Raw genomic sequence first — 25,342 nt, 5'->3', positions numbered from 1 at the left:
AATATCAAGATAATTAATAAATATTAGTCTGTTTCAATGTTTATTATTTCTGTTACGTTATGTGATAATTCACATTTCCCGTTCAAAGACAAACTTTAAAAAATGTATTTAGTCTTTTAAATTGCCTCCCTAGTGATATTGGATCGGCCCAAGGACTGATTTCTTAATCCGTCTTTTTTTTTCTGTCCCCTGTCAGTCTTATTTTTTAAAAGGACCGGACTTTAAACTGAGACATATGATTAAGACCGGACTGATGGTACTGCAGTCTTTTTAGTTTTTTTTGACCGATCTAACACTACTCCCTAGCGATTAAATATTGAAGGAAGGAAATGAGTCATTAGGATGCCTTTGCCTAACTGATAAGTTGGTAAAATAATATTTTTCAATTATTATGGCCTAGTTGTTTATTCCTATGCTTGTGGATTGTGTTTTATCTTAAATTGATGAAAAAGACAAAAAAACAACATTCCTCTCAAGTCTCATCCCTTCCCGTACTAAAAGTAGTATCATCTGTAGGTAATTGCTGTTATTATAAATTTGCTTTTTTTTAATCATTGCTTTTAATTGTGGTACATGAACTTTATTCTAGATCAGTGGTTCTTAATCTTTTTACCTCGATGACTTCATTTTGGAATGTCAATATAGCAAACTTTCACTGATTTATTTATCTTTAAAAGATTAGTTTTTATTTGTATGACTGCTGTTTTAAGTATCTGTACTTCAAAGCCACTTACATTTATTTGCCCAACACTGATTCTTGCATCTACTGCAGTCACACATGAGAAATCCTTCACCCCCAAAAAGTGTGGATCTTAGAGCTAGATAAATTGTCTGTTATCTTAACATTAAAGTTATTGAGTAATTGTGATTTATGAGATAATTAATTTTGGCTACTTTAAGTGCATTTTGTGAAGCAGCCACTGGGTGAATAAGGATAATTTATGGATGGAAATTGGCAATAACTCATTGATGAATATGTGTAGATGTATTTTTGATTAAAAATATATGATATTCATATTTTTGATCTAAGAAATAACAATGTAGTCATATTGATGAAATCTACTAGGCGTTTTGCATGTAGTATTGAGCTTGTATGCAGAGGGTGCACTTTATATATTTCTCACTCAAATAAATCATATTCATATTTTTGATCTAAGAAATAACAATGAAGTCATAATAACAAACTTCGAAGGTGTTTTGCACTTAGCAACGTGCGTATGTAGCTAAGGCTTAAGCAGGTAGGTCTCTAGAGACTAAAGTAGTCCCTGCCTCATTAGTCATAATTAGAATTGTGTCGGTTCTTATTTATTTAATCCACTCCAGTCCTAGGACCGGTCCTATCGGTCGTTAGGACTGTCAGTTCTTGGGACCGGTACTTAAGAACGTCGATCCTTGAGACTGGTACTTAGAACAGTCAGTCTTTGGGATCGGTCCTTGGAATTTTTCATAAAAATATCGATAGTTTATTATGCGAAATGAGATATACAAAATATGTATTGAGATTATAGCACATATCCTGCAAAAAATATTATATTTTTTGATATAATACAAATATATTATATTGTTACTGAGTTATATAATTATATAACGGAATAATTACAAAGAGTAAAAACACCCTCACTGACGTCATGAGGGATCGATTTTACTTTATTTAAGGACCGACAAGTGGGATTAGACTGGACCGTGGTCGTAAATAAGGATCGATTCAACACTAGTTATAGAGTTATGACTCATAGCACGGTGAATAACACTGAATATTTCTTGGGTAGTTATCTTTTAGGCAAAGTGTGTCTATTCGACGAACCCTAATAGCTCCGGGTACTGCCGGTTACTACCACTAGTAAACTATAAAGTGTTTAATACTAGACCTTTATTAACAATACCCCCCCCTCCCGCATAAGAACTACTGCTTTAGATTAATATGTTCTTACATATTTATATTTTAATTAATCAAACTTTTTTTGACGAGTTGAGAACTTGGCAAAAATATGAATTTTGGGTGATGACAAGTTTCTAAGAACTTTTTTAATTAATTAGACTTTTATTCATCATAAAATATATTATAAAAAAATTACAATCCATCTAAATATACATGAATTCATGATTGAACATGTTTACGAGTTGTTTTTTTTCGGAAGAGAAGCCTCACATCTTTGAAAATATTCATCCCATTTTTCAACTTTTTCTAATAAAGTAAATCATTAGAATTAAATTATGAAACAAGGCCACAATATCTTTATGGAGTGCTAAGACTCCCTTGTGTATAATATTCATCCACTTCACTTCTGTATAATATGATGACGACAAAATATCAACTTTCATTTCCTTCTCTTATTGGCTGTGTTCTTAAAAAATCTAACAAATTGCGATGTGTATTTTATCTGGCACCATTTTCTCTAAGAGGGAAAGAAAAACAATCAAAATCCGTAGATATTTAGCCAAAAGGATCTGAATAAGCATATTCTTTTCGTAAGCTGTTGTCATTATTATTTAGGGTATGCGTAGTGAACTTCCTTTTCTACCACATTCAATTATATTCAAAACCTGGTTGAACATTCATAAAAGGCGGAGAGTAGTAACTTCGAGGATTTATTACAGAGTTATATCTGTAGGTCTTTGTTGAACTTAGAGTAGAATTTAGGGTGTTAAGAAGATGGCCTACGAAAAATTTTAATAGAAAGTTTGTCCTAGGATTACTCAAACTGGAAATATTTGTGTAGGTTAAAGCTCGCCGGGTAGAAGACTCGCCTTCCTCTATTTAATGTAAATAATAATCTCACTTTTCTAATGTCTAATGAGTTCGAACCAGAGACAATATAAATAATATTAATGAATATAACATTGAAGAAAAATAAACAAACTCGACAGCAATTTGAATGGAAGAAGTGCTAATCACTTAATTAACCATTATCAATTATCATTAGAGTGTAGACATGTTGAACTATTCATATTGAAAAAGACTCACGGATGGACGAACAAGCATAACATCTTATTAGGCAAGAACAGTGATTTCCTCTTAGTTATGAGCGAGGATGTATCCCAGGACAGCCATTTGCAATACAAATTTTTCCGTTGGGGAGAGTTCCTAGAAATGGAGGATTAACATCGGTGTGATTCTTGCTAATATTCTTGTTAATTTCCATTTTCTTATCCTCCCTCGTCACAACTGATTGTAGCTGATCTAATGAAACGTCATAAGCTGCTCTCCTCCTAAATATTCTTCAAATTGTCAGGTTTACCTTCTTGGTATTTGTTTCTTTTTTTTAACATGTCCAAAATAACATCAATTTTCGGATTTAACTAATCAATGGCCAGAAAACTACTAATAAGTTCCAAGAAGTGTAGATAAATCGACAGTCGAGAAATAATGCAGTTTAAATTTTCATGATAGTGGGATAACAACGTTTACACTACAGGTATGTCGTTTTTGGGCTATGGGACAGCCCTTTTATTGTAGTTTAATAAAATAGAAAATTTAATACGCCCATTTATTTATTACAACATAAAAATAACCTGTTATCACGATGTTAGAGAGCTTCAACATTTCTGGTGTAATAATGATAACTTGTTATTTCACTAAAATGAAAAAAAAAAGAAAAAAAGAGAGATTTTGTATAGAAGTATTTTTTAAAGGGTATCCTTGAGAAAGATTCCATATTTCCAAAATATATAACTAGTTCCCATCTAACTAAATGTAGATTGTCTTTTGCCTTGTATAAATTGATAGTTAATATACCTACTGGACTGTTATTAAGATAAGCATTGCAAATATAAACAATAGTGTTGGGTTTCGGTCTGGAAATCCTAAACTGGTCTGAGATCGTTATATTTTTTGTTGGACCGAATTGTTCGGTCCAATAAAAGAGCTTAGTATAGACCGGTTTTTTATAAAATTAGGTCTACTTCAGTTCCAAAAAAATCGGTATACACCGATTTTACAGATAAATTGTTCATAACATGCCATTATATGTTTTTTAAGTACAATGCCATTATACGAAGTTTAAACAGAGCATAGCTCGGATTAATTGTGATACCGCCGTCTCTTATATGTATAAAGTATTTGTTCTAGAGTTTATCATGTACTTTTGAGATTTTTGAAAAAAAAAAATGAATTACAGTTGATTTAGAAAAAAAAAAATGGTTTCTCTTAATATATGAGACCGAAAAAAATCGGTCCATAAATTGAGATAAAAAAAATAGGTCTATAAAGTGAGACCGAAAAAAAATGGTCTACAAAGTGAGACCAAAAAAAAAAAAAAAAAATCGGTACACAGGCTGAGACCACGTTCTGGATCTAAAAATCGGTCCAAATCGGTCTAGAAAAAATCACTAAAGACCGAACCCAAAAAAAAATTATTTTAATTAAAAATATAAAAATATCGGTGCTAGACCCAGTCTCAACACCAATAAACAATACCTATTCAACTTTTAGAACCAATTTCATACCCTAAATAGTTAATGTTACTTTACCCTTAATATCAATTTTAATAAGGACAGCTTCTTTTACCAACTTGTCACAGCTATTGATTGACTTCAAACTCTAATATCTCACTGACTACCTTATTTATGAACCCCATAATTACATTTTCTTTAAATAAAATGGGCTTAAGTATATAAGCGAATGCTTGAATTTCAGAAGAAATTGAATTAACATGAAGAAAATTTATCTGAGTTAGTCAGTTCAGAAAATGAGTCAAAGCTCAAAATTGGTTGTACATCTTTAAAGAGCCGTAGCTAATGCAACACGGATAGTTTTTGATTCCACAAAAAGTCTTGCAGTACAACTCATTGAAAGTTGCAAGAAATTGGTCAACTTATCATGTGAGTCAAGTAGCTTTGCTCTCGTCTCATGTGTTTAATTAATTATTGTATAAAATAACATGTTTGACCCTCTACATACATACAATATGATATGAGTTTGATTAATCCTAATACTAGCAGGAGTACCCCATATTGCCCGGAGTTATGGGGTGTTGACGAATAGACAAATTTTGATCTATTAATATAGAAGATAACTCCCCAAAACTCCTCATTGTTACTCTCCGTTTTTCATGAGCACACTCACACGTAGTTACTCAATACTTAGATGCTCTCTCCTCAAGAATGAAATAATAATAGTAACATCTCAATAACTTTTGTTTAATATGACGTGATAGGATCTCTAGGGTCTCATTAGTCTCTAGAGAGCTATTTGGATGAGCTTTAGCTACACACGCTTGTTATGCAAAACTAATAATAAATACAAATTAATTATTTTTTACTTTATAAAATGTACTTTAGTTTTCTTTTCTTTTTTAATATGAACTTTACTTACATATGCTTGTTGTCAAAAATGAGTCCTCAACACATATTTTATACATTATAGATTTGTATAAAGGATGAGTTGATGTAAATGCTTGCAAAATTTCATTCATTTTTACAGACTGTTTTTATACAACTCCCATTTTTCTTTTAATATAACGTTCAAGCTCGATTGTATTGTTGTATCATAGATCAAGTTTGCTTTAATTATATAGATTGTACTCTCATAGTTTTGTGTTTTGAGTCTCTTTTGGAATTTTAACTTCCATTGACGACATTATTTACACATACATTTTATTCAGATTGATAATTGGCTAGTATGCATCTTATTTTTAGGTCTTTGAAAAGGAAATTAATTTTAGATTAAAATTTTAAACTCTCAAACCACGCGTCGATGGATGGTGGAGGTATTGTTCTCAATCCTTTTTGGAGAGAATGTCATCTAAGAACCACATACACCTGAGTAGTATGTAAGGATGGCATAAATGAAGGCATAGGGAAGAGGGCAGGAAAATTGAAGGATCGACCTTTTGGAAAAGAGTGCCGTTTTCTAAAAAAAGTAATATTCTTTCAAATGGGCCTCAAGAGGGCATCTAAAAAAGCTCCTTTTTCAAAATAAATTATGTTGAGATTGAAAATTATTTAAACCTAGATGGGTCCTTTTTATGGAGAGCCATGAAGGAACTGGGAGAGTCTGGATGTAATTATGACTCTGTTCCATGCCGTGCTGCAAAGAAAACGTTTCCTTTAGTCCCCAATTTTTTTTACTCTGTTGGACCAAATGTTTGGCCTCCAAGCTCACCAGACCTTGTACTTCATTGTGTACGGGCACAGTTGAGCCACACACTAATATATCCTCCTGCAAGAACAAATCTGAGCTGATGCTCAGGATCACGGAGGAATTCCGGAATCAGCCAAAGGAGACTGTCATCACGACCTGCTTCCATTTCTGAGGCGAGTCGTACCCGTGATAGACGTCAAAGGGGAATATTTTGGATGATAATTGATTTTTATTATTCAGCTTTCATTATTTGGTATTGGTTTTTACAAAAATCGGATGATAACTTTAGGAGAAAACATGTTTTTTTAAATTACTGTTGAATGTGAAATAGAGGGAACACCCTGTATTTTCTGAAAAATCTGCCATTTGACAAAAATGGACTAATTATTTTTTTCCTGCTAAAAGAAGCCAAAAAAGGATACTTTAAAAACAACCGGAGTTTGCATTTAAAGGGGAGAGATAATGTAAAAAATATAATCACGTGGCTTATGAATGGCCTTGAACGCAAATATCCTTTTTTTTAAATGTTTATTTTATGTATAAATTATAAATATTTAAAGTTTTCGCCATTGGATTAAAAAAAAAGATTCAAATTTAATAAAAGAATTGAGCACAATATATGAACATTTATACATGAAAACACTCTTAATGTATTAGCTAGGCTATGTAATAATAGTATATTTGCATAGATCTCTAGCTGAAAAAAATAGCCATAAATTATATTTCTTTTACAAAGAACGATCATTATTTGTTTAGTATGATACTTGTTGTATACCATACAATTATGGGTACGTTCAATATTAATACATACTTTGTTTGGGTTCTTCTCATTAATCACTATTAAATCATCATCTGCATAAACAATAATTCTTACGCAAACATTTATACATTGTCGTTGTTCATTCCTCTTTTGATGATGATTTTGGTTGGTTATTACAGAATAGTAATACAAGTTTGACTCTAAGCATAATTGGAGGCTTTAAAAAGACCTTATGCTGCAAAATTCAAGTCCTTGAGTTTGTTCATCGCACCAAATCAGATACATAATTATTAAATACAGTGTGGGGACCCAGAAACTTCCTTTCAAATCTTTGATTTTTTTGAAATCAAGAAAAGACAACTAAAAACATATTTGGGATATGTTAGTTATATTTTTTATTCAATATGTCTTCCTTCACAAGCAGCAGCAATAACCCCCTCATTACACCCACGAACAAACTGGCAGCTCTTGACGATGAAGGTCGCAGCCATGTCGTACCACACTGTCATGATGGTATGTAGGTTGAAGCGAATCCAAATTTGGAGTAAAATGTGCGGTAGACATTCTTCTTAAAGATACTCCTAACTAAACATCCAAGGGGTTGAGGTGAGGGCTGAAGGAAAGCCACATGGAGGCCTTCCACAAGTCATCCATATTGTTGCTAAATAAGTTTTTGTTCTTTTTGGCTGTATGACGCTGAGATGTACTTCTTGATGATGTAGCCAGTCCATATGGAGTTGCCAACGGTCTCTGCTGAGAAGATGGCTCAAGCGTTGCCTTTTTTTGTTGTTGCTCCGTCATTTTACATTTAGAGAGCTAAGATATAAAAAAACTTGTTTATTTTTGTTTCAGCCGTCGTTTGGTTTAAAAATGACAAGGATAAAAAGGTAATTGAATTCTACTGCAAGGATTGGGTCTCCACTCTGTAGACTGCGAAAAAGATTTTATGTGGGTATTACATTCTAAGCTTGTACAATTCCAATGTACCATGAAGAAACCCCCAAAAATAAATTGAAACGATTGTGAGGAAATTTAAATCTTATAATGTCTCTGGTCTTACCTCTCTAATCTTAGTTTTTCTATTCGTGAGTCGTTGCCCTCAATCCCTAGTTAAGTCGCAAGTCTCAGCTTTGAGTCCAATCCTAGTCGTGAGTCTTAGCCTTCAAGTTCAACTTAAGTTTCAAGCCTTTGATTGTCTAATCACAAGGCTTCAAAATAAGAAATCGATTCCAAATAGAGACTGAAGTTTCGATTCCATGTCTTTTGAAGCAGTGTCGGTTTTGGAATGTGGGTACTCCAGACTATTTTTATCCGAATTTTTAAGATTTGAAGGATTAAAAGTATTAAATGGTGTCAATATACTCTTAAAATTCTTGAAAAATAATTAATTAATGTATGTATTGGTCAATGTTAGCCATGTGTAGTGGTATATTTTTGTACAGCTTTTGACTTTGATAAAATTTATATCCTGCTAAGAACAATTGACGATAATATTTTTGCAGAATAATATTTCGTAATGGATTTGTAATACAACTTATTTACAAATAATAATTGATTTGATTTTTTTATATCACGTAATTACCTTTATTGTATCATGCAACATTTCACACGAAAATAAATAAAACAGAAGGCCAGAAATCATTTGATATTAGCTAGCCAATTTTTAACAACTAAGAAATTATTATTCAATAATTGTCGAGAAGTGCTATAAGCTCAACAATAGCTAATTCTAATTGAACCAGTCAAACCCCTATAAATTACTTTTTGACTCAATAAATAAACTATAAATAGTTCAAATCAATAGTTTTGTTACTAATAAACTTATTTAATTTTGGTTATAATGACAAACCTTTTAAATGAATACTCAAACTGCGATTAAATAAATATATAAATCTTATTTGAATCCTCTTGTAAATGTCTTTCAAACGGCATAGGTCACCCTTATAAAACAATTATGTGACTGAAATACTATTTCAGAAGGTGTGTCACACAAGAGTACATTTATTTTAAAGTAAATTAAGTACATAGAACCTGCGGCCCTTATTTAATGAGGAACTTTGAGTTCATGCAACAGCTGCGCATGCACAGGTAGTACGTTAATTTGGCAGCATTCTAGAAGTACATGACGTCAGTTCAAAAAATGACAAGGTTCAACAAAGTATTTATTCCACAATCGTGAAAAATGCCATGAAAGTGTTCTTAGTGCACGCCGCACCAGACAATTTTGAAATTGCAAACGTCTTAAACCTGGACAAATCCTTTGTCTGGATATTCAAGAGTCTAGAAGTGATTATGAATCAACAGCAAAGCCTGCTGATGACAAGATGAGGTTAGACTGTCAGAGGGATAAGGATTTCATTACAAATTTGAGGATGAACCATCCAAATTGATGAGGGGTATTGTCAGGGATCTCAACTGTTCTGAAAGACTGATCAGGAAGTGTGTGGATGATATTTTCTATACAAATCATACAAGATACGAGGAGCTCAACTTAAAAAAACAACAACGTTGACCTAGTTGTCAGATTTTTGTTGGGCTCAGTGTTTGGACTCCAAGCTCATCTGACCTCAATCCAATGTACTTCTTTGTGTAAGGAACGGTTGACTGTCACACCAACATACCTTCCTGCACCACAAAATCCGAGCAATGTCCAGTATCCGGGAGGAATTCCAAAATTTGCCAAAGGAGACAGTCATCAAGACCTGGTCCCGTTTCTGAGGTCGAGTCGATCCCATTATTGACGTAAAAGGAGATTATCTTGATTAATAATTTTTTTATTAAGCTTTCATTTGGTATTGATTTTTATGAAAATTGATTAGCTTAGGAGAAAATCCATCTAAGTAAAAGTCGTATTACTTGTTAAATAGAGGATGAACTCTGTACCTACAATATAAATAAGTACACTTCATGCAAACGTGAGTAAATGCAAAGAAAAAACTAATTAGTAAAACTAGGACACATCCATGAAATCAATACAGCTTTAATTGTGGAGACAAACTAAAAGATGAAACAGTAAAGATATATTTTACTTTGATTAGAAGCCTTTATTAGAATGAAACCACGACTCTTATTTTATTTACATTTAAATCTATCTATGTATAATATAAACCATGAAAGAATATAAATATTCAAAGCCACATAGTACACAAACCCTATACAAAATCAATTCTCGCATTTAAAAAAATATAAACGTATATAGTATGTAATATAACAAACTAATGAAGACCTATTTTTATTCCAGTTATAAGGAAGGAACGAAAGCCCGGTTTAATTTTCAAATTCTTCCGAATTTCGATTACGAGTAGTGCAAAAGGCAAAACAAAAACTCTTTACTTTAATGAATAATGATACTAACAATACATTTTTAGTTATTTTGCATTAAATAATTTTTTAACCTATAAAAATTACGGAAAAAGGTTTTTTTACATTTTCAAAAAGGAAAAATCCAATTTTTCTTACAATATTCTCTCTTTTTGCTCCATAGGGTTGCTTAAAAAAACTTTTTTTTAGATTAGAATAATGTCTATTATTATTAATTGATCTAAAATAAGGATTATTACTTTATTGGAGTCTTAATTTTACGAAGTAAATAACTTTTACCTCCTTTCAAACTTTGAAACTTAAAAATGAAGTCGTAGGAAAATAAAATGTTGCATAGGTTATTTCCTTACCAAATTCCAACTTTTCTGAACTAGCCGTAATCAAGATTCAAAAAGATGGGAAACAAACCGGCCTAACAATACATTTTTATTACTATGTCACAATGGTATTCCCACTAAGCAGTTGTTACCTTCATTGTAGGAATCTCACATCCTTTCATCCTAAAAGAAATAGAAAAAAAAGTACCAAAAATCAATTCTTTCTAACTATAGAATTATTATTCAACTAGCGGTAGTACTCGGCATTGCATGGACTTATTCATGAGCACACTCACGCGTAGTTACTCACTCAATACTTAGACTTTCTCTCCTGAAGAATGAAAGACTAATAATAACAGCTTGAGAAAAAACCAATAATGACTAGTGTTTTGTCGATCCTTATTAATTTGGTCTAGACTAAATATATCGGTCTTTCTGACTGTCTATTATTGGGACCGGCTCTTAACCATCAGTCCTTGGAATTTTGCTTAAAAATATCAATAGATTATTAAGCCAAATAAGGTATATGAAATATTGCAACTATCTTGCGAAAAATATGATTTTTTTCGTTATGATGCGAACATATTGTATTGTTCCTTAGTTATATAATTTATTCTATTATATTACATAATAATTAAAAAAAGAAAAAACACCCTCATTGGCGTCACAAAGGATCGATTTTACCTTCTTTAAGGACCGACAAGTGAGATTAGACTGGATGGGACCAAATTGGACTAGACCGTGGTCCTAGGTCCTACATAAGGATTGACACAACACTGATAATGACATGATGAGCCAGGGAGTTCTCTAAACGTATCAACATATTTTTTCTTTTATAATTATTTTCCCTTCTCTCTTTTTATATATCTTTCCTTCTTTCGGTCTCTCTCCTCTTCTCTTCTCCTTTGGTCTCCTTCTACATTCCTCTCTCTGTTTCTTTTTTTTCAACCTTCATTCTTTGTTTCTCTTCTTCTTTTTTTGCACGGGAATGCGTACACCCTCCGTTAGTATACAATAAAATATGTTAAAAGTTGTATAAAATATGAAGTGCTAGTGTGTAACAATGATTGAAATCTCGTAGGCGTTTAGGTCAAATCATATTTTATACTGTTTACATAGGGATACCTTTTCTTTTTTAATATAACGGCACACTCGACGCATCAAAAATGAATGTATGGGAGTCTTCCGAGAAGGGTCTACTTTGACGGCTCTACAACTTGTCCTTCGAGGGAGCAACTGAGCTTTTTGACCATATCATGAGTAATTTTATAGAGGAACTCTACTAGTCAAAGGACGCCTAGAGGTACTGTTTGACTTTGCTGCCCACTGTCGGATGATACCCACTTGAACATTCCTGTTTCTATGCTTTGGAGGAGTTCCATCCTAAAATTTACCAACATGTCCTTGAGGGGGATGAATTGAGTTTTTTTTCTATGATGATGCTTCAAACTTCAAGACTCCATCTTTAAATCCTTCATTTAATAATTTGTCCGGAGGTAGATAAATTAATGGAAATTCATGAGGTTAAATCGGAAGTTCGGACAACTCAATGCTAGTCTGCAAGGGCAATGCTCATTTTTTTAGACAAAAAAGGGGGAAAATGGATCCCAGACTACAGGTGACAGATGTTGATAAAACCTTCAAGGGGAGGCTATAGAAGAGGCCGTTATTAAATTCGGAATTTATTAAGTTTCTAGAATTTACCCCAGACGACAGATATATATTCCATAATAAATTAAAAGAAATAAAGTATATAAACTATACTTGAATTTGTGTTCCTTCTTGTCAACTTGTTTGATGTAAAGCTTTCATTTGCTCTTAGTGTAGGATTCATTTATGGGAAGATACTAATTTCACATATGTATCACTACCGGAGAGGATCTTTTCATGAAGAATCCTCATACTATGTGCAATTTCAGGAACACATAGGTCAAAATTCACATCTCAGGATATACGAAGGAATTGGGGAATTAATAATAATAATGATATTTTGAAGCGCATTGAAACGACTCACCCTGCAATAGCGATGCTGAAACGCTGCCTTCAGCTCTCCTGATTTCATTCTTCAGAGATGGTACTGGCAAATTTGCGAATAATTTAATCAAAAGTTATACCTTTAGGCATATTGATTTGTATTTTATCTCTTCTCAAGACCATTTTCCTAGCTCGAACCTCCCACCTGAAAAAGAGATGCAAATCCGGACGTTGAAGCATAAGTATGAATGTCTAAATATTGATTGAATTCTCAGAGGATAGGAGAGCAGGAGTCTCTTAAATTTGACCATCATTTTACAATGGACAACTTCGAAGGAAAACACTCTATCGATAGACTGCCTTCCTCAAATTCACAGTATTCATCTTCCTCAGGGACCTCCTGATAGGAATCAAACTCCTCCAAAACATGAAGACAAGAATGTTCAACTAGGTCTCCGACAGTCGGTAGTAAAGCCTTACAATCCTTGCAGGGAAAATGATCGGAAGAGATTGACGAAGTTTTTGAAGAATTTCCGTTTCATTCAAAATGAGTCTTAGCAAAATCAAAAAGCTCCTCTGCTTCCTTAAAGGACAGATTGCAGAGCTTAAAGACTAAACCAATTTCAGATGACTCCGATAAAGTAATCTTAGCATCGGACATGATTAATTTTTAACTAAAAAGTAAAATAACTAACTCCACTTTACTGTATAAATATTATAAAGATTGGATCATAGATAAACCTGTGTGATAGTCTTCAGTATCAATAAATGAATGACGTCATAAGAAAAACGACATCTTACAATTTTTTTTTTTTTAAAATAGGAAAAATCCGAACATACTATTCCCTCAGGCTAACAGTCGCATTTAGCTACTTGGTTTAAAGCTATAGGTAATACCAAAGAGAACGAAAACCATAGAGATGACAAAAGAGATTCGATTGGCTGTTCGGCATAGTAAAGCTTTAATATTCAGTCTGTAGCAATGAACGTCTGCTATGGCAATGGGTAGATACAGTGATACCTTGGAACAACCCAAAATACGAATATTATAAAGATAAGAGCTCGTTGAGAGAAGGTGACAGAACGCGAGAGTTTATTTTTTTTTTAATTATTTCCTTTGGTATAAATTTAAATAATGAAAATACTTACTAACTCCAGTCCAGGAACGAATTAAACTTGTATGTCAAGGTACTACTGTATATTATTTCATCTCTGGTGTATTATATGCTTAACATCAGTAAAAATAATGAACTTGATCGCCTAACTTTTTATTATTCCATCAGCAGAGTAAATCAGAGTTGAATATCCTTTCTCTATTAGAAATTGCTAATTATTATTAATGTAAGAAAAAAAAAAATGTTACGTCCTATTAAACCCTTTCAGCTGAAAATTTGCTCAAGTTCCTCTATGTATTTCTGTCTCTATGAATATCACTATGTATATCAAAAGTAATGATGTATTTCTTTTTCTGCTGTTAAATGTTTCTACTAATGTCTGTTCCGGGCTTTATCCACTCCCGAATGGAAAAAAGAGAAACAGTGCAGATTTTTAAGTGATGTACATAGGTTTATTGGAACCAATAAAGTAGTTTAATATAAATATCATCAAAATATTGGTAACACATAACCACCCAGCATTTCATTGTTATTGTTTTTAAAATGTGAGAACCAATAGGCCATGAGCAGACTAAAAAAATATATTATTTACAAAGTGGTTTGACAGACTGTAACTTGTCGTTTAAAAAAATGGGGCATGCTCAGAAGAATTTTCATAGTGCCATCTATGCTTTGCTTACTCACAATTATAAATAAAAAAAAGACACATGCTCCATTTCAATTGGCTCCCTGTTCTAGCACCTATAGATGTAAGTACTAAGAATGTTAAAAATTGGATTTGCTGTACGACCTGCGCCCCTTTTCATAAAAGCACGGCCTTATGCTACTATCACAAATACTTACTATTTATTTTCAGGTCAGCTGTCGATTTTTCTTCCAGTTCATTATATATATGAATGTTAAGAACGCTGATTGGCTGAATTAGAAGCAGTTCTTGTTCACCTGTGAACAATTCCCAACTATTGAATGAAGAGAAGTCTAATAGTTTGGAAGGATAATTAGCTAACTACATTCCATTTTGGGGTTTCTCCTCCTTTCTCTATTTAGAAGAAAAAAGATTGAGCGATACGTAATATCCACATATTTTATACGTTTTATCATCATTGTACATAATTTAATTTTTTTTCGAAGTCAAACAGGTGCAATTCATACAAAAAGAAAGATTTAAAAAAAGAAAACTCCATAATATTGGTAGCTTTTACAAAATACTATTCATTTTAAAACAATTAAAAAAGTTCCCTCTTTTAAAAAAAATAAAGAAGCAATTTTAATATATACAGGTTTTGTATTTATAGCATAATAGGCTGCTGATTTTTAAATATAAATATATTTTATCTATAGTACCATATGACCTGCTCCCGCCCTCTCCTCGTGCTCATCCATAGACCCATCACTAGCTATTGCCATATATATCACGCAACCTTTTCTCAGAAGAAAAAACCCAAAAATTAGTTTCCCAATTCTTCCCCACTATGGAATTATTTTAATTTAACTTTCGTAAATTGTTCATTGCTTAATAAGAGGGAATTCGAGTTCACGCAATCAACGTTCAAGAACACTGCTTCGGAAAAAAAGAAGCAAAATCATCGACAGCTGACAAGAAAATACCCTGTATATTTTTGTGTTAGGGAAGTAACACCCTGTCTTATGTGAAGAATTATATATAATATGATAATAACAGTCTTTGAATAAAAAAATGAACACTTTTACGACTGGCAACTATGAATAAAATTCGCACATGGAAAAAATGCTTAATATTTACAAATATAACGATGTATGATGCACCTCTTACGTTTTTCTCTATTAGTTACGCCCCCATTTACATATATATGGTATACAGTGTATATTGTATATACATTCTAAGTCAATAATTCCGATTCATCTATCAACGCTTAAAAAATATAAGTATAAACACGGGGAAGGAAAAAAAGGCCATCATTTTTCTCTGTCCAAATATTTTTATTTACATCTTTACCCCGAATTATTTAATATTATGGATCCATAACTCAAGAACATTTTGAATTGATTTTCTTTTGCCTCATTTTCTTCCCTTCCCTCTGTTTCATGAACCACGAATAATCATTCTTCAAGATTTATATACGTATTTATTAGTGCTGAGACTCAGTCAGAGAACGAATTGTTTTTTCCATTCGGTCCTGAGCAATTTTTTTCGACCGGTTTGGAACAATATTCGAGTTCTGATCGTAGACCGGTATTTAATCATTTTCAAAACGTGAACCAATTTTTTTGGCCTTAATCTATAAACCGATTTTAGGGTGTCCACAAGATTATATAAATATATATATATCGATTTTTTTTTGAGAGGGAGCAGGGGCTTGGTTTTTGGAATTTTTTTCGAAAAAATTTCACAATACTACTCAAAAATTAAATTTTATGAAAAAAAAAATCCAAACCTATTGACAAAAAATTTCAATTATTTAATTTTTATGAAAAAAATTACAAATAATAAATTTTTCGGAAAAAAATTTCAAAAATCTATAGCTATTCTCAAAAAATTACTTTTTTTTTTTTGAAAAAATTTAAAAATCCACAGCATTCCGAAAACAATAATTTTTTGGAGAAAAATTTATAAATATATAGCTATTCATAGAAAATTAATTTGTTTTGAAAATTAAATTTCAAATATTATAATTTTTTGGAAAAAAAATTTGAAAAATGAAATTAAATTTCAAATATTAAATTTTTTGGAAAAAAAATTTGAAAAATTAAGTTACATTTGAAATGTTACATTTTTTGGAATTTTTTTTGCAAAATTAAATTAAATTTCAAATATTAATTTTTCTAGTAAATAGCAAAAATTACTTAATTTGGGGTGGGGGACTACAGGTCCTCCAACCAACGCCCTATGGTTGCCCTTGGATATTTACCCAATCCTGATTGATAAGTAAACCGTCATGAAATTGAAAATCATACCCTACTGAAAAAAAAAAATTGATTGAATCCAGAGTAAATATGACATGTTATTGCTATATTTTGTGTTAGTTCTAAATTTTTGTACAGTTTGGTCTATTACAAAAAAAAAAAAAAAAAAATACTGATCCTTGAGACTGTTCATTCTCTTTTCTTCTTTCATGGAATTCTAGACACATTGAATAGTTCCAAAAGCAATTATATCCCCTCCTTAAGGAAGGGAGTAAAAAATATCATCGACTCTTTTTTTCCTTTCTTTTTCAACCAACTCCTTTTTTATTTCCCTCATGTGGGAATAAAAATTTGCGTGATTATTCCAGTTCTCTATAATTTCATGGGTGAAGATCAAATCATTATTGATTGAAATGTGAAAAATAAATAAGGAACAATTTGAGACGTCAACAACAACTGATGAAAGGATTTTTTTTTGATTGAATCGTAGAAAAGGCATAGTGCCCTTGTTGCGATTCTTGCCGGACGAAACAATGTTGAAATTCAAAGTCATAAAGTCAGGAAGGAACTGAAATAGCCTGGAGGTGATTATGAATCAACAGCAAAGCGTGCTGATCACAAGTTGAGGGGAGACTCTCATATGGATCAGGATTTCATTGTAAATTTCTAAAAAATCATATGTAATGTGTCATCCATTTTAATGAAAGCCATTACCAGGATATCATTTGTTCTAAAACGCGGATCAGGAAGTGTGTGGCAATAGCTACACTGCTAAGATAATGTTGACCTTGTTGTCAATTTTTTTTTTGTGAATTTGTTGGATCCAGTATTTGGACTCCGAGCTCACTGGACCTCAACCCATGGACTTACTTTTGTAGGGAACAGTTGAGAGACACAATAACAGATCCTCTTTTGTACGAGCTGATGTCCAGAATGTGGGACAATGTCTAGAATATGACAAAAAGGAGACTGTCATCAAAACTTGGTCCCGTTTCTTGGGTAGAGTCGATGACGTTATTGACGCCAAGACGATTATATTGAATAACAATTTTTTCTTTAATCAGTTTTCATTTGGTATTGATTTCTATCAAAATCAATTGATTAGCTTAGGAGAAAACCCATTTGGTTGTTAAATAGAGGTCGCACCCAGTAAACTATAATGTAGATTTTTGTTAAAAAATCAATAGTTTTTGTCAACTTTTTTTCGTGATTTTGAGGTTTAAATTTCATTTTTTAGAGGAACAATATTTTTCAATAATGTAGTAAGTTTTTCATTATTTTTACTGTAACTTATATATTTTGATATCAGTGAATATATTTGTATCAAAATTGAAAATTCACTCTGTCTTTGAGATCGTTGCGCTCAGTACGAAGTTTTCGTTGTATTGGATACTTCTCATTTTCTATAATATACTGTTTCATGCATATTAATTGGGGCAAGGGGATAATGGAAAGGAAACCATTTTTCAGAAAAACCTATTTTATTTTTTAAAAATCGACTTGTGAAATGAAAAATATTACATGTTAGTGTTCAATATGTCCGCCTTTTGCATTTTTGAGCATTCTAACTCAATCTGGTATTGAATCAACCATGTCGACCCAAATTTTATTGAAATCATCATTATGATACTATACCTGAATTAAAGTTGTAATTAGCTTCTCCCTGGACGAACAATCACATTTTCTAAGCTTAGCTTTGATTATTAGCCTTATATTTTCTATAGGATTTAATTAAGGGGAATTACCTGACGACTTAAGAACATTAATTCCATATTATATGAATAAGTTTTGCTTTGATGTAAGACACGGAACTAAATCCTGATGAAATATTTAATCACCATCTAAAAAACAACTTTGATGGATAGAAAAAAAAAAAGAAATGGTCCTGGGTGTCTGATACATATTATAGAAATGATGAATGAGGAAAAATATAAGAACACATTAGAAACTCATTTCCTTTCTACTCTTCAAAATCGCATAGTGATGAACAGTGAAGCATAAAATATGAAAAAATAAAAGGAACAGACAATTACGTGGACACCCTGAAAAAATGAAGAAGTTTTGAGAAAAAAGCGGCTTATTTGTCATGATGTTTCATTAAATTAGCAGCGAGAAGTTGTGAATGGAAGTAAATAAACACACAAATACCACTCCACACATTGCAAGAACATATAGTCTGGAATTACTCCGATGTCGATACTAAATTCTACTCACAGGAAAACAAAGACTTACACTTTTAACTCCCAAGCAAACCCTCATTGTAACTCTTCATTCTTTATGAGCACACGCATTAAATGATAATGATAGCAGATTATCAACTAGAAAAAACCGCTTTCTAAGCCATTTTTGATACAACTTTAGTGATGGAATACGCACAAGACTTTAAATATTATTATATTGTAATCTGCTATTTTTCAATTTAGACACATGTTGCATTGAATGTTAATAATTAAATACTTTGAAAAAAACAAACAAAAACTTTAATTCAATTGTTTTAACTGTTAAAACCGTTACTCTACCTTAAAAAACTGTTGCAAATTGCAGCATTCGAAGGATCACACTCAAATACAATTTGTGGAAAAATACTGACTTGTATAAACTTTTTAGATTGATTCAAACATTAGTAAATATATATTGGTATTTCATGGCAAATTTTGGTTGGAGTCGAACCAGCTAGCTTTGAGTAAGTGAGGCAAAAAGTTTTGCAACCGTTCTTGATCTCCTTAATGGTTAATTTTGTTTTGGAGTCCAACTGTTTTGTCTTATTTTGAAGGATTATTACTTTGTATCTAAAAAAATAAAATATTTTTAAACTCCACCACTCACCATTAATTCTAATTCATAATATGTACAGAATGCGGACCCAAAACTTACAGTAATAAATTACAAAAAACTTAATTTTTATAGAATCCAGAAAAGACAACTCAAAACCCATTTGTGATCAGTTTAAATACTATATTCTTTATCTTATCTTATTATTTTTATATTTTATTCACAAGGAATAACAGCCTTGACAAGCGGACGAAATGATTTGCAGCTCTTGACGATGAAGTCTATGGCGTACCACGCTGTCAGCTAGGATCAAATTCGAATTTTGATGAGAAGTGCAACAGATGTTCTTTTCTATGACGCCTCAAATGTCTAGTTAAGGCTGGAGGAGGGCACATGGAGGCAATCCAGAAGTCAGCCATATTGTTAAATTTTGGTTCTTCTTGGCTGAATAGGGTTTTAATAGACTTCTTGATGTTGTAGGCAGTCCCTATGGTTATGAAACGGTCTCTACAGCCTTATCAGTACTTACACTTACACTGTCCCAGACAAGATAGCATCCGAAAGGCCTTTTTTGCTGTTGCATTTTGACACTTAGAGGCATTAGATAAAAAAAATTGTTTTAGCTGTCCTTTGGTTGGGTAATGAAACCTTGTAATTAAAAATAAAGAAGATACAATCTTAATTAAATGCTACTCCAAGTTGTGTGCCCCATTCTGTATTGACACAATTTTTAAGTGGATCCGTGTTCTCGTTAAAGCCTCTCATTGCTTCATCAACCAATACTTTTCAAATAATACCTTTTTAAGTACATATTTACGTATGTAAAGTCTTGACTCTCTTACACTTACCTACTGATTAGAAAGCAATTCATAAACATATATATTTGAAGAATATTCAAGATGACTATGTAGGTTTAGTCCTATGGCCTAATATCAACAAGTACTTTAGCATTTGTCTATGTGTACCATATAGAGAGAAGAAATAAAATATACAATAAATGACCTTCAAAAGACTTCGTAGGAAACAGTCACTTATTCTTATTTATGTAAGTAATTAGGCAAAACGAACGAGGATTGAATAGGCTTTATGTCAATATGAATTATTTCACTTCTTCATCTGCTACAAAAAAACAAAAAAAAACATACAAACTTTTAAATCCAAAATAAAATAATTATTAAAAAAAAAAAGATTATCAACTCATCTCCATATTGTCTCCTCTTCAGCCTCACGCCTTCACGCTCTCTCTCTCTATAGTGCCCACAGCCTCAATAAAAAGGTTGTAGGGATAAGAGAAAATTTTTCTTACATATTTGACAAATATATATATATTCAACAAATAAGTAAATTCAATTGAAATGTACATTTAATAAATGTTTTTTTCTATTTAAAGTAGTGCAATAGATTTTTTTACAAGTTTATTTTGGCAAATATATATTTGAATAAATCATATCTATAAGTAGAGAAGGAATCAATTTTTGATGAAGATACTATATATACAGAATTGAAACATAATGTATTTTTGGCTTTCCTTGCTTGAGGAGGCTTCCTCCCCCCAATAAAAAAAAAGAAGAAACGAGAAGAGAGAAGAAATTAGAAAAGGCTTTCGAAATTTCTTTTTCCTCTTTTTTATTATTTTGTATTCACTAAGGTTCATTTCTATCGCAGACGGCTCAGATTTTAGTTCAAAGTCTCCCTCCATCCCATCCCATCACTTTCTCTCTCCTTTGAAACACTTTTTTGTATGTGTTAGTTTACAATTGAGAGACTACCATACATTCATAGACACTTATAAAAAAACAACATATTGAATCCTAGCAATATACAAATTAGTGAAATCCGTGAGTGCTTTGCCCTTAAAAAAACAACAAAAAAAAACCCCCATTTTTTCATCATCCTCCCTTTGTGATTATAGAGATTTTATAAACTACAATTTAAATATAATTAGTGATCATTCATTTGATAAAACAAAATTACATTTTGTGATCTTACAAGTAAGTAACACATAGATAGACAGATAGATATATAAGAGTACATGTATCGTTTATTCGATGGATATTTTCCTTTCCTTTCCTTTTGACTCTCTTTCTCTCCTCCTCTTCGTAGTATAATTAAATGATGCAATATTTGAACTCTACCAAGGATAATTACTTATTTCACATCCCCTCTTGCTTACAAATCAATCTAGGGTCATGGAGTTAGCCCATAACTCCTTACAATCATTCTCAACGTATTCCCTCTCTCAAAAATGTTATTTAGCGGATCAGACGCCAACCTTTAAAAAAACATTCGTGTCATTTGAGGAAAAACTATACTAAATAATTTATTTTATTTTCACAGCATGTATGTACTTTTTGATATACTCAAAAAATTATAAATACATACAATACGGATTATATATGTATAAGTGTTTAAGTGGGTATGTAGGCAGTTGTTAAAGAAGAAGAGTGGGGAAGAAGAATAAGAGGAGGAATATGTATGTGAGAGGGGAAAAGTTGGCGGCAGTTTATTTCAGGCTTTCATGAAAACTACTACCTCTGTAATAAGAAGGGCAAGCTATCCTACCTACTATATAGGGCGTACTTGATGTTTTTATCGCTACCTATGTGTCCAAATTTTTGCAAATGAGCATGAACAACTATTTTAAATTTTCTTTTAAAAAAAAGGACAGATGATTGAAGAGATAAAGTGTGGGAAAGAATAATTTCCTACATCATGTAGAAGCTTTCTCTTATACAAAATCAATTTAAGAAATAATGGATTTAAGTATAATTGTTAATCCTAACCATCAACAACATGGAGGACATCAGCTGCTCTATTTCACTCATTAAATCTCCTTATTTAAAAAATATATATATTGATTCAAGTTAAAGAATTATATTATAGAGAATTTCATAGGGGTTTTTTCCATACACAAACCCTCATAACTTTCTTCACTTTCATGGCGTAGACAACGTCATACTATTAAAGACGTCATAGCTCCTTTAAAATGCCTGGTATATATGTGGGCAATGGGAAATTCCTTTGACATATCTACTCAATTGAACAAATGTTTTATTTTATGAGCTCTCCTGGAATTTAAAAAGGTATAGCAAAGCAACAGATATTTGAGGCACATACTTAAAGCAACTCCTCCAAATATTTCTCCATAGACAAATGCACTCTTAAATGTCAATCTATCTATGTGCCTATTTAATGTTGTGCACTAGGGTTTTACCTCAAAATGAAAAGCCTTTGATGTGTTTATTTCTCACTTTCTTCATATTTCCCCCATATTTTCTTTATCATTTCAGATCCTATCTTCAAAAGAGGTCCAAAAAAATGGGACGAGGTTGTGGACCACAAGCTGCATTGGAGCATCCGAATACCTTAGGCGGTACAGCGATTAAACCTGTGGAACGCCATGGACTTGAAGCAATTCGTTGGTTTCTCTATGATCCTGAAAAAGGTGCAATTATGGGGCGAACCCCTATGTCTTGGCTCAAAATCATTGTCTTTTATATCATCTATTACATATTCCTATCGGTTTTCTGGCTTTTAATGCTCTTTGTTTTTTTCTTCACAATTGATAATCATTCTCCAAAATGGCAGAACGCAAACGGGATCATTGGCAAATCTCCTGGTCTGGGACTCCGTCCCTATCAAGATTTTGCAAACATTGACTCATCAATGATAATTTTCAACAAGGATTCCTCAGAGTCATACAAAAGCATTCCTGGCTATTCAGAATGGGCCTTACGATCTCAAAGATTCTTAGATAGCTATAAACCTATCAATAGCACAGTCTGCAAGGAAGGAGATGGCGAGGATGCAATCTGCAGTTTTGACGTTTCTACGCTTGGAGAGTGTGCTGAGGAAGGTCATGGTTACTCTTCAGGGAGACCCTGCATTTTTCTTAAATTAAATCGCATTTATGGGCTCAAAAACGTACATTATACAAAGGCAGATGAATTCCCTGGAGATGCACCCGAGGAGTTGAAGGAACATGTAGAGACTGTGGAGAATAAAGAGCAAGTCTGGATTCACTGTCGTGGAGAAAATTCTGGAGATATTGAATCTCTCGGGCCAATCGCTTACTACCCTCCCTCAAGAGGATTTCCAGATCGCTATTTCCCCTATCTTAACCAACCCAATTATTTATCTCCTATTGTGGCTGTTCAATTCCTAGAGCCAGCCGTTGGACAACTTTTACACATCGAATGCCGCGCATGGGCTGAAAACATCGCATACAGCCGAATGGATCGTTTGGGCATTGTGCATTTAGAATTAATGCTTCATGACAAAATGACAATAAAAACCATTTCAAATCCTGAGTAATTACATTTATTTGGATATATCTCTCGAGTTTTATGGTGGTTCAACTCTGGCGATTCTGATATCGAAGATGAAAAAACAAAAAAAAAACCAATCAACTAAACATCACCTTTTCTGAGACTCTACATAAGCATTTTTTATATATACATACACATACTACATAAAATTAATTAAGTCTACCTTTAAAAAAAATAATCATTGTCTACAAAACGTTTTAGTCGTGAAATATTAGTGACATTCTTCAATTACAAAATACAACAGAGAATAGGAATACGTTAATATTGAAAAATGATATGATATGAAACCCTGCGGCGGGAAAAATACTTTTGAAACAAAGAAGAAGAAGACGAAAGAAGTTCATTAATAGTAGGCTACATCAAAACCAATAAACAACTGCCTCTTCGTGGACAAGAACACTCTATGTACAATTATATTAGCAAGAAAACACAACTTATAGAAACTCATGAGGGCGAATTCAGCGTATGATGATGTATCGAAGCCTATCTACCTGCCTACTAAGATGGATAAGGTAGTCGCTTTTGTTGTTGTGATAATAGTGTCAAAGTTTGGAACTTCTCCAAACATGAGCAACACTGTGACGTCATCATCTCTACCTTTCCTCATACTTTTTAATATCATTTACACATTTATAAAATTAATAAAAAAACTACATATATGAAATGTGCAGGGATTGGATCAAACTTTTTATTGTTAGTCATTTAAATAATCATAATTGTACAATTCACTGCCACATGGATATTACAAATTGCAAGCTTTTGGCTTTAAAAACCACAAGAACAAAAACTATGTCTCAAAATGCTTTAATCGTCGTTTTCATCAATTTCATGAATTAAAAGTGTTTGCTTTCGTTTATCGCCTTTCACACACACACAAAAGGGGGTCTTTTCTCCCTCCTCCCAACTACTCCTTATAAATATATAATCTTTTCTTTTTGAAACACACCCTACATATATTCAGGGTACAAAATGTGCTAGGAAAGGAAGAACATGTATTAAAAAAATACATATGTAGGACTCAAGAAGACAATCAGAAAAAAAAAAATATTTATGAAATTTACCAAAAAGAATATTGTGAAAAAGTGAAAATTATTCACGTATAAACTTTGATTTTTTTTTTTTTTTTTTTTTTTGGGGGGGGTTCTAATTTGTAGATTTAAAATGAATAAATTATTATATCCAGCATGAATATTTACTATTAAAATAATAACAATAATATTGATAATTAAATTAGTAGTGACTTTTTGCTAAATACTAAATTTCTTTCAAATTTATAAAATAATAATATAAACCTATTTTTAATATGTCATTATTCTATTTTAGTATTTAATGTAATTACTATGTTCATTACTACGACTAAATAATGCCTTTTGATTCCATGGGACTGTACTCTACAAACAAAATAAAAAATCATGGAAGACATTGGACACTAAATATCTTACTGCAACTCCATTATGCATGGATGATGCTGGACATCAAGACCCTGAGATTGAGGAGAAATAATCCCTACTTTCTTCGATGATTTCTCTTATGTCTTCTCACAAAAAGAATTACACAAATTCAATTACCTACAACACTCAATGATCTGGTATTTGAGGGGAATAATGTATTATTGTTTTTTCTCAATGCCAAAATCCATTATTAATATAATATTATATACAAAAGTTTTATTTATTTGTTTAATCTTTACTTTCCGCTTTGTAACACAAATAGTTATATATATAATTTTTTTTTAAACCAACAAATTATATTCCATATATAGCATATGAATAAAAATATATTGTAAAATA

The 25,342-nt window shown here is 32.0% G+C and overlaps 1 protein-coding gene across 3 annotated transcripts; it reads left to right on the top strand.

Moving 5' to 3' along the window:
- The first annotated feature begins 354 nt into the window (after nucleotides 1–354).
- Nucleotides 355–25,342, top strand: LOC121131829 (sodium/potassium-transporting ATPase subunit beta). Of its 3 annotated transcripts, none has more exons than XM_040727228.2 (2): nucleotides 355–512; nucleotides 22,515–25,342. In XM_040727228.2, exon 2 carries the CDS (start codon nucleotides 22,543–22,545, stop codon nucleotides 23,536–23,538), a length of 996 nt encoding a protein of 331 aa, XP_040583162.1. In that variant the 5' UTR covers nucleotides 355–512; nucleotides 22,515–22,542; the 3' UTR covers nucleotides 23,539–25,342. The 3 variants fall into 3 exon arrangements, with proteins under 3 accessions (XP_040583162.1, XP_040583160.1, XP_040583161.1); XM_040727226.2 differs by having other exon boundaries at nucleotides 370–516; XM_040727227.2 differs by lacking the exon at nucleotides 355–512 and adding an exon at nucleotides 20,852–21,215.

Source organism: Lepeophtheirus salmonis, chromosome 1 (assembly GCF_016086655.4).
Source record: "Lepeophtheirus salmonis chromosome 1, UVic_Lsal_1.4, whole genome shotgun sequence".
NCBI lineage: Eukaryota > Metazoa > Arthropoda > Copepoda > Siphonostomatoida > Caligidae > Lepeophtheirus > Lepeophtheirus salmonis.
This window is presented reverse-complemented; position numbering and strand designations above follow the sequence as displayed.